We start from the raw sequence: 11,347 nt of genomic DNA, 5'->3' as shown, positions 1-11,347 counted from the left end.
CCAGAAAAGGACATCCCACTGTCACATTATAATCCTCACAGGATCAATTCAGACCAAGGAAAAGATCCTTCAAGCTGTCAAGGAGAAAAGATCAATCCCTATAAGGGGAAACCAATTACAATCACCTCAGATTTCTCAGCAGAGACAATTAAAGCAAGAAGAGCCTAGAATGATGTATGCCAAGCCCTAATGGCAAACAACTCTCAACCAAGAATACTGTACCCAACTAAACTCTCCTTCATAACCGAAGGTCAAATAAAAATCTTCCATAGCAAAGAAAAATTGAAACAATATATCTCCAACAAACCAGCTCTACAAAAGAGTTTTAAAGGTGTCCTACACATAGAAAACCAACAAGACCACAATAAAGGCCAAGAAACTGCACCCAAACTCATAATCCAAGAATCGTAGGAAGAACCCTGTTGCCGCAACCCCTAAGATGGTGGATAAAATGGCAGGAACTCCCAAAAACCTCTCAGTCCTATCTCTAAACATTAACAGGCTTAATTCTCCAATTAAGCAACATAGACTATCTAGTTGGATTAAATAGCAAGATCCTTCTATCTGTTGCCTTCAGGAGTCACACCTTGCTCATAAGAACAAACACATTTTGAATGTGAAAGGTTGGAATAAAATCTCCCAAGCAAATGGTCCCCATAAGCAGGCAGGATATCAGATAAAACAGACTTCAAATTAAAATTAGTGAGAAGAGATGAAGAAGATCGCTACATACTAATTAAGGGATCTCTCCTTCAGGAGGACATTACAATTCTAAATCTTTATTCGACAAACAACATAGTACCCAAATTTATCCAAGAAACACTACTTTCTGTCAAATCTCACATAGGTCCAAAGACATTAATTGTTGGGGATTTTAACACACCACTATCCCCACTAGATAGATCAACTTGGCAAAAACCCAACAGAGAAATCACAGACCTAAACAGCTGTATAGATCAATTAGATTTAACAGATATCTACAGAATATTTCACCCAGAAGCTTCAGAATACAAGTTCTTCTCAGCAGCACATGGAACATTTTCCAAAATAGACCACATTTTAGGTCACAAAGCAAACTTGTCCAAATTCAGAAACATTGCATTCTCTCAGAACACAAGGGAATAAAATTAAAACTCAACACCAAAAGTCACCAAAGAAAGTCCTGTAACACATGGAGGCTGAACAACACACTGCTGAGTGGATCATGGAAGAGATTAGAAACGAAATTCAAGTGTTCATGATATTCAACAAATTGAGCACACAAACTACCCTGGGACACAGCAAAGGCAGTACTCAGAGACAAGTGTATAGCTCTGAGTTCTTACATCAACAAATTGGAGAGATCTGAAACCAACAATTTAATGAGACAGCTGAGCCTCCTTGAAAAAGAGCAGCGAGATAAACCACAATCCAGTAGACAGAAAGAAATAATTAAAATTAAATCAGAATTAAATGAATTAGAATCCAAAAAAAACCATAGAAAGAATCAACAAAATGAAGAATTGGTTCTTCGAAAAAATTAACAAAATAGGCAGACCCTTAGCAAATCTTATCAGAAAAAGAAGAGAACACACCCAAAAAAATAAATTCAGAGATGAGAATGGAAACATCACCACAGAAACAACCAAGATTCAGAACATTATAAGGGAATATTTCTTAAACCTTTATGCTAACAAGTTTGAGAACTTGGCAGAAATGGTCCTATTCTTTGCAAATATTAACATGCTGAAATTAAACCAAGATGAGTTAAACCACATTAACAGGCCCATATCAAGCATTGGAATAGAAACAGCAATAAGAGACCTCCCATCTAAGAAAAGCTCAGGACCAAATAGTTTCACAGCGGAATTCTACAAGGCCTTCAAAGCAGAACTCACACCAATACTCCTTCAACTCCTCAATGAAATTGAAAGAGAAAGTTTACTACCAAATGCGTTCTATGAAGCAATAATAACCCTCATCCCAAAACCAGGCAGGGACTCATCAAAGAAAGATAACTATAGACCCATATCTTTGATGAACATTGATGCAAAACTTCTCAACAAATTTTTGGCCAATCAACTTCAACAATTCATCCAAAAAATCATACACCATGATCAAACAGGATTCATTTCAGGAATGCAAAGCTGGTTCAATATACACAAATCAATTAACATAATTCATCACATCAACAGGAGCAAGGATAAGAACCACATGGTTATCTCAATAGATGCAGAAAAAGCATTTGACAAGATCCAATATCCCTTTATGAAGAAGGTTCTGGAAAAATTAGGAATCCATGGAGCCTTCCTCAATACAATAAAGGCTGTGTATGACAAACCTACAGCCAGTATTATACTCAGTGGTGAAAAACTAAAGCCATTTACTCTTAACTCAGGAATGAGACAAGGATGCCCACTCTCTCCACTGCTCTTCAATCTTGTATTAGAATGCCTAGCTACAGCAATAAGACATGATGCAAACATACAGGGAATTCAAATAAGAAAGAAGAAGTAAAACTCTCCCTCTTTGCAGATGGCATGATCTTGTACTTAATGAATCCCACAGACTCCACTCCCAAATTACTCAAGCTGATTCAAAACTTTGGCAAACTAGCAAGGTATAAAATTAACCCTCAAAAATCAATGGCTTTTCTATATGCCAACAATGAGAAAAGTGTGATTGAAATCAGGAAAGCACCTCCATTCTTAATAGCCCCACAAAAAATAAAATACCTAGGAATTAACTTCACCAAAAAGTGAAGGACCTCTATGATGAAAACTCTAAAAACCTGAAAAAGGAAATCAAAACAGAACTTAGAAAGTGGCAAAAACTCCCCTGCTCCTGGATTGGAAAGATCAGCATCGTGAAAATGGCAATGCTTCCCAAGGCTATCTACAAAATCAATGCGATACCTATCAATATTCTAACCTTATTCTTCAAGGAAATAGAAGAGGCAACGCAAAAATTCATATGTGTGAAGACTCAGAGTCTGTGTTGAAGGGGCCGAATGATGCAGGCTCCGGCCTCAGAATTATCTGAGGACTGTGTTTGTGTATGTGGAAAGCTCCTGGCATGCCAGGCTGGAGAGGGAACATGTTCTGTCTCCTTATCTCAAAGCACATGTCACAGACTCTGGGAGCTGAGGAAGTAGCTCTTCTGCTTACTTAAGCATAGACGAACAGCTAGTCAAGCATTTTCCTGAGTACGGGGAAGTGGTTTGAGCTTGCTCTAAAATAGTTTAGATAAAAATATACAAAGACATTATCTCATAGCTTAAGCAAAATTGTGTCTGTTGAAATTCTTTATGGGAATGTCTGCTGACTAAATCTTGGCAAAGATAATGCTTGCTTGTCTTTAAATACCCACTAGCAATAAAGCACAGCATGCAGTGGCAATTGCTGTTTGCACTCTGCATCTCCTGTGTCCTGGTGATTTCTCGACCCTTACCCAGGGACCCCAATGCCTTAGACGTTGACTCTTGCCACCTGAGTAGGGACCCTGCAGTGTTGAATTCAAGAAGGGATGTAAGTACTTTTGATAACAGGGTGATGGGACAAGTTAAGTCTACTCCGTACTTATGTATGCTGAAACATTTACTTGCTGCTTATAGTGTAATTATTTCTTCTTCTGACATAGAAATGTGTATTAATGTAGGGAATGGAATCCTTGGTTCCCGACAAAGGGACGTTACAGGTTGATAATTGGAAATGAGTAAAGCATAATGTAGAAAGAGCTGTTCGAGAAGGGGAAAGGATTCCTATTATATTTTGGTCCATTTGGGCTATTTTACATACCCTTTTTAAAGTTTTAAATGAGGAAAGATTAATAGCAGACTTTAAGAAAGAGGCCACCCTTTCTACTGTAGATTTAAAATTGGACTCTGAGGTTAAGGACGCAATAGATAAGGATGCATCGCAATTAATGGAGAAAAAACAAGAGGTAAAGAAGGCTGAAAAAGAACAAACTGAAAGCTTAAATAGAATGTCTGAGCAAATGGAATTGATTTTATCAAGATTACAGCATATGGAGTTAGAAATTAGCAGAGTGAAAGGAGAATCTGAGAAAGTGAAAGTAAAACAGCCTTCGGCTCCTCCGCTTGTGGATGCAATTTTTACGGCGTCACTCCCTCACAAAACAGAGGGCTCAGACAGTGAGTCTGATGATGAAATGCCTATTTTTCTTATCCTGTAATTCTATGACCCCCTATGAATGGTATAGCTCAACCAGCCAGATATGAGGGTTTTGCTGTTGATGATATTGGTAAACTTAAGAAGGCAGTGATGTTGTATGGTCCTCAGTCTCATTATGTTAAGGAATTGCTTAATGGGCTTGCTCGACATTACAATAATTTTGCTCCCGAGGATTGGAAGATGCTTTGTAGAGCCTTGCTTAAGGAACCTGAATACCTACAATGGCAAATGTGGTTTACTGAGTTATGTACAGAAAGGGCTAAGGCAAAATGCACAGAGCAATAATCCATGCCTGCAGGTTATAACCTTTCCCATGTTGAGTGGAACAGAACAACATGCAGATGCTCATATGCAAGTGAACTCTCCTGAAGAGATCCATGAGCAGTTATGAGACATAGGTATTGAGGCATGGGAGATGATTCAGCTGGTAGGAGAGCATTATGGCTCCTGGACTAAAGTAATTCAAAAACCTAATGAACTCTATGTTGAATTTTTATCACAATGGAAATTGACCTTGGAACGTACTGTTGCGGGAGAGGCTGCACGGCAACAACTGCTGCTCATGTTGGCTTATGAGAATGCTAATGAGGACTGTAGACGAGCCCTATTGCCTATTAAAGAATCTGGGGATGTAAATACATATTTAAGGGCGTGTAAATACATTACATCCGAATCCCGGCATATGCAGTTGTTTGCTGAAACTATGGCCACTCCCTGGCATGCTTTACAAACCAAACCCTCTAATCTAAAATGTTTTGGCTGTGGTCAAATGGGACATATAAAAAATAATTGTAAAAAGGCTACTGATGTTAACAAGAGAGGACCAGGAATTTGCCCTAAATGTAAAAAAAGGAAAGCACTGGGCAAGAAAGTATAGATCAAAAATAGACAATAAAGGAATTCCTATAAAAAATACTTAACCTATGCAGGGAAACTCTCCATCGGCCAGCCCCGGGGCCCAGGATTAATAACCGAGGGCAGCCAACCATTTTCTCCCTTATCCCTGCCACAGCCCACAGCGCCGCAGTGGACGTACCAGCCTTAGAAGATTTTACTTTGAAAGGTGGTGATAAGCCACAAAAAATTCCTACTGGAAATTATGGGCCTTTACCTGAAGGAACACTTGGCCTACTGACCGGTAGATCCAGTCTTAATGCAAAAGGAGTTTTAGTACATTTAGGAATTATCGATGCTGACTATATTGGGGAAATAAAAATTTTAATGTCAGCTGCTGCAGATATTTCCTTTAAAAGGGGAGAACGAATTGCTCAAATTTTGTTATTACCATATATATCTATTGGAAAGTAATTTACACCCCGCATTGGGGGATTTGGAAGTACTAACCAACAAAATGTGTTTTGTACTACTCATATTACTAAAATACAGCTTAAGATTAAAATTAATAGGGGCTGGGAAGGTGGCTCAGTGGTAGAGCGCTTGCCTTGCATGCCTGAGGCCCTGGGTTCAATTCCTCAGCACCACATAAGCAAAAAGAAAAAAAAAGCCGGAAGTGGCGCTGTGGCTCAAGTGGTAGAGCGCTAGCCTTGAGCTGAAGAGCTGAGGGACAGTGCCCAGACCCGAGTTCAGGCCCCATGACCGGACCCAAAAAAAAAAAAGATTAAAATTAATATGCAGGGAAAGATATTGACAGGACTAATAGATACTGGCTCAGATATTACAATTATCAACACTCATGAATGGCCTAATCATTTATTATATGAAATAATCCCCTGTAATATTAAAGGAGTTAGCAATATTCCCGTAAATTCTATAGGACAAGCGGTGTCATATGTTACTATAACCTCAGAAGATGGACAGACAGCTTTCCTTAAACCTTATATTATGGAAGTTCCAGTTAACATAATTGGTAGAGATGTACTGGAATAATGGGGAGCTCACATTCAATTTTAGCATTTTTAAATGGAGCCCATAAAGACATTATGGAAATATGAGAAACCTTTTTGGATTGAACAATGGCCTTTATCAAAAGAGAAATTAAAAGCAGCTCATCAATTAGTTGAAGAACAGTTAACCAAAGGACATATTGAGCCGTCTATGTCACCATGGAATTCTCCAATATTTGTTATTAAAAAGAAGTCAGGGAAATGGAGATTGCTGACTGATTTACAAGGAGTTAATGCATCCATGTATCCTATGGGGGCTTTACAACCTGGTATACTGTCGCCTGTCATGCTTCCTAAAAATTGGCCAATAATAGTAATATATTTACAGGATTGCTTTTTTTACTATTCTTGTACATGTAAAAGATTGTAAAAGATTTGCCTTTTCTTTACCACAAATAAATCATCAAGCCCATCATCAGCGCTTCCAATGGAAGGTGTTGCCCCAAGGAATGATGAACTCTCCAACCATGTGTCAGATATATGTTGATAAGGCCTTAAAACCTGTTAGACAAAAATGGCTTCACATTTATATTTCTCATTATATGGAGGACATTTTATTTGCAGGACCAAATATGGCAGAATTAGAAATGGTGTTACAGTGCTTACCCTCTATATTTAAAGATTTTGGATTAATAATAGCACCTGAAAAAATACAAAAGGATACGGTGGTAACATATTTAGGATATGTTGTTTCTAGGCAAACAGTGGCACATCAAAGAATATCTTTACAACGTGATCAATTACATACGTTAAATGATTTTCAAAAGTTACTAGGAGATATTAATTGGATGCAACCGGCATTAGGAATTCCTACTTATCAATTACATAATTTGTTTTCATTGTTACAAGGGGAGCCTGATTTACATAGCAAAAGAACTTTAAGGAGGCAGAAAGAGAATTACAATTTGTAGAGCAGAGAATAAAAGAAATGTTTTTACATCAAGTAACTCTGGATGAAACCATAAATGTATATATTTTGGATACATGGAAATACCCAACAGGAATTATAGGACAAAATGAGCTACCATTAGAGTGGATTTATACACAGCATAGATTTACAAAAAAATATTATGCATTATGAACAACAGTTGGCAATTATTATTCAACAGTCCAGGCAATGGGTATGCTCCATCGGGGTATGATTTATTTGAAATCATTTTTCCTTTACCAAAACACCAAGTGGAATATTTGTTAAACATGTCTGAAATGCTACAAATAGCATTAGTAAATTTTACCAGGCAATTTTCCTATCATTTTCCCAAAGGTAGATCGTGGGATTGCTTGCGTAAACAACAGTTTGTCATTAATGATATAATTACCAAGGCCCCTATTCCCACTGCTCTTACCATTTTTACAGATGGCTCCAAAACAAATAGTGCTTATTGGATGACAAATAAATATTGGGTGCAAACAACTACTTTAGCACTAGTTCAACAAAATGAACTTTTTGCTATTATTAAGGTGTTGCAAGATTTTGGGGGAGATATTAATATTGTTACTGATTCTGCCTATGCTGTAGGAGTTGTGACTAATATAGTCACTGCTTTTACGTATTCATCAAAACCCCAGCTAAACCAATTATTTGAACAATTACAAGCATTACTGCAACAACGTAATGCCAAAGTGTTTGTAACTCACATTAGGGCTCACTCTTCGTTACCTGGGTACCTTGTGTATGGCAATAATCAGGTTGATAAATTAGTTAGTTTTGCTTCTGCTGAACAAGATCATGCTCATTTACATACAAATGCTAGCCATTTACATATGCATTATAAAATACCTTATTCTCAAGCTAAACAAATTATTAAAATATGTCCTATTTGCAGAGCAATGCATCTGAGAGTTATACCTGCTGGAGTAAATCCTTGAGAATTATAACCTAACGAGCTTTGGCAAATGGATATAACCCATGTACAAGCCTTTGGCTGTTTTTCCTTTGTACATGTTACAATAGATACTTATTCCAAATTTGTTTGGGCTTTTGCCCTTACAGGAGAAACTGTTAACCATGTAATACAACACTTATTGGAAAGCTTTTGCCATCATGGGAGTACCTGACAAAATAAAGACTATAAAAGTATCAAATTTAAAAGATTTTGTGAACCATATGTACATATTACAGGAATAGAATATAACCCCCAAGGACAAGCCATTATTGAACGAGTTCATAGCACACAAAAACAATAAATTAAAAAATTATAAAGGAGGAAAAGGTTGGACGAAGGTATGGATATTTTGTAGTTTTCCATGCAAAATCCTAAAATAATTTTACAACAGGCTTTTTGTTCTTAACTTTTTAAACTTACCGCAAGGAGATATTTTAACTAGAGCTGAGCGCCATTTTGAACAAATATCAGAAAAACCTTATTTAAATGCTCCTGTATGGATTAAGATTGCATTGGATGCAGAATGGCAATGAGGAACATTATTGCATAAGGGTAAGGATATGGTTTTGTGTCTACACAGGATGGCAGACAATACTGGCTTCCTGCCCGATGGATACAGATGCGGCCCAGTGAGGACAGTCCTGTATCCTACAAGGAATCGGCCACCAGTTGAGGAAGAAGAAATCCCCGTGCGGGCCATAGCTCACTTGGCTTTGGGACAACGTTGTGGTCAGCGTCAGTTGGCTGCCCCGCTGCCCACCTGGGGGCAGGTTAAAAAGTTGACTGGAGAAGGACAAAAGATGTTAAAACGCACTGGGAAACCTGTCACAGCCGAGAACTTGTTCCTGGCCATGTACGTACGCCCTGTTTACTGTAAATTCTGCCCATGCCAATGTAAGTTATTGGGCCTTTGTTCCTAACCCTCTTTTATTGGAACCCGTTGTTTGGGGAGACATGGATATAACCGTCTATACCATGCCTTCTGTTTTATCTCCTCCTTGGAATAATTTGACATTTAACAGTAAGGATGATGGTAGCTTTTTAAATTTTACTTACTATACTCATTCCTTGCCTGTTCGTCTGGGGCCTCCTCCTTGTTTAGTTATGAATTGGCAACATTGGGGCTTACCTGGGAAAGGCACTTCCAATTCTAGAACACAGCTGCAGCGATTAACTACTTGGTGACGCTTGCGAAAGCATCACTTTGATGGCGAGTTATCCTTAACTATTGCCCTGATTTTACTTATATTGATTTAAAATATCAGCCTTTTCTGTAGCAAGAGTGTAGAGGAACATTTGGAAAAATGTTCAATAATTTTATTGATTAGGTACCTTTTGGACAGTTTATTAACACATGTTCAGGATGGAATATTATCAGATGTGATTTATCTAAAGTTACTAGGATGCCGGATGCCGTTAATGGATTGCTTACCGGAGCTCGATTGATGGCCTGGGGAGATGGAGGCATTGCAGATGCTCGATGGGCCTTCATGGCTGCACCCACTGCTGTTCAGACTCATCTTTGGAAGGTCGTAGTGGCGCTGAAACCCGTGATGCTATCAAATGGATCATTTTCGGGAACGGCAAACTCTGCGTCCATTTATAATTTTACTTTGTACAAATCTTATGATGTAACTGCTTGTCTACCTCTGCCTTATGTATTTTTAGTAGGAAATTTTACATTTTCTCCTACTATTTCTTGTTTTAATTGTCACCTGTATTCTTGTGTTAATTCCTCTCTTGATTTTAATGACAGTGATAGTATTCTGATTTTACAACAAAGAACTCGTATTTGACTGCCTGTTAAATTAGGAAGAGAATGGTCCCCTAATCCCCTGGATAGTGTTGTTATTGGATTTTTTTACGAAACTGCTAAAATGTACAAAGCATATGATTGGAGCCATTGTAGCTGTGATTTAAAGCTTAATTGCTATTACCACTGTTGCTGCGGTGTCTGGAATTGCCCTACACACTTCCTTACAAACTAAACACTTTGTGGAAGATTGGCACCGGGATTCACATGAATTGTGGGTCTCACAGGTAGAAATTGATGCTCAGTTACCAACACAAATTAATGTTCTTAAACAGACGGTGGGATGGTTAGGAAAAAGTTATTGGTTGTGGAAAAACAGTTATTATTGAAATGTGATTGCAATTCTACTACCTTTGCATTACTAATGTAAAATATAATGAATCTATACATGATTGGAATGTAATACAGCAGTATTTATCTGGAAATTCTACTGCTGCTCAATTGATTGCTCAGTTACAATTTAATGTACATGATATCTTTAGTAAACAATTTGCAAATGAGGATGCTTCTAATATTGCTGATGCATTTTATTAAACAGTTGGAAGGGTTGGATCCGAAAGGAATACTACAAAGCATTTCACATACTGCTAGTGGTATGGGAATTATAATTGTTATTACTTTGTTTGTACTTGTACATTTATATTTGATTTTTATGAACCCAATGCAAGCTTCTATGATGACCCTGTGGAAAGCTTTACTTTTAAAATAAAAGAAAAAAGAAAGAAATTGTGAAGACTCAGGGTCTGTCTTGGAGGGGCAGAATGATGCAGGTTCCAGCCTCAGGATTATCTGAGGACTTTGTTGGAGTATGTGGAAAGCTTTTGGCATGCCAGGCTAGAGAGGGAACATGTCTGTCTCCCTATCTCAAAGCACATGTCACAGACTCCTGGGAGCTGAGGAAGTAGCTCTTCTGCTTACTTAAGCATAGACAAACAGCTAGTCAAGCATTTTCCTGAGTACGGGGAAGTGGTTTGAGCTTGCTCTAAAATAGTTTAGATAAAAATATACAAAGACATTATTTCATAGTTTAAGCAAAATTGTGTCTGTTGAAATTCTTTGTGTGAACGTCTCCTGACTAAATCTTGGCAAAGATAATGCTTGCTTGTCTTTAAATAACCACTAGCAATAAAACACAGCATGCAGTGGCAATTGCTGTTTGCACTCTGTATCTAGTGTGTCCTGGTGATTTCTCGATCCTTACCAAGGGATCCCAACCCCTTAGACGTTGACACATATGGAACAATAAAAGACCTCGGACAGCAAAAGCACCCTTAACGAAAAGAACAGCACTGAAGGAATATAAATACCAAATTTCAAACTCTACTACAACTCCATAGTAAACAAAACAGCTTGGTACTGGCACAAGAACAGACCCCGGGACCAATGGAATAGAACTGAAAACCCAGAAATGAACCTACAGACCTATAGCCATCTAATTTTCGATAAGGGAGCTAAAAAAATAGAACGGAAGAAAGACAGCCTCTTCAGTAAATGGTGCTGGCAAAATTGGTTAACTACTTGTAGAAAACTAAAGCTAGATCCTTATATATCACCCTGCACCAGAATCAACTC

The 11,347-nt window shown here is 37.9% G+C and overlaps 1 protein-coding gene across 1 annotated transcript; it reads left to right on the top strand.

The window, feature by feature from the left end:
* Positions 1-8,543: 8,543 nt before the first annotated feature.
* LOC122121051 (pyrin domain-containing protein 3-like) lies at positions 8,544-9,472 on the top strand. The gene is made up of 2 exons (XM_042695275.1): positions 8,544-8,815; positions 9,358-9,472. Exons 1-2 carry the CDS (start codon positions 8,544-8,546, stop codon positions 9,362-9,364), a joined length of 279 nt encoding a protein of 92 aa, XP_042551209.1. The 3' UTR covers positions 9,365-9,472.
* The last annotated feature ends 1,875 nt before the right edge of the window (positions 9,473-11,347 follow it).

Source organism: Dipodomys spectabilis, unplaced genomic scaffold (assembly GCF_019054845.1).
Source record: "Dipodomys spectabilis isolate Male_0828 unplaced genomic scaffold, ASM1905484v1 ptg000180l, whole genome shotgun sequence".
In the NCBI taxonomy this organism is placed as follows: domain Eukaryota; kingdom Metazoa; phylum Chordata; class Mammalia; order Rodentia; family Heteromyidae; genus Dipodomys; species Dipodomys spectabilis.
This window is presented reverse-complemented; position numbering and strand designations above follow the sequence as displayed.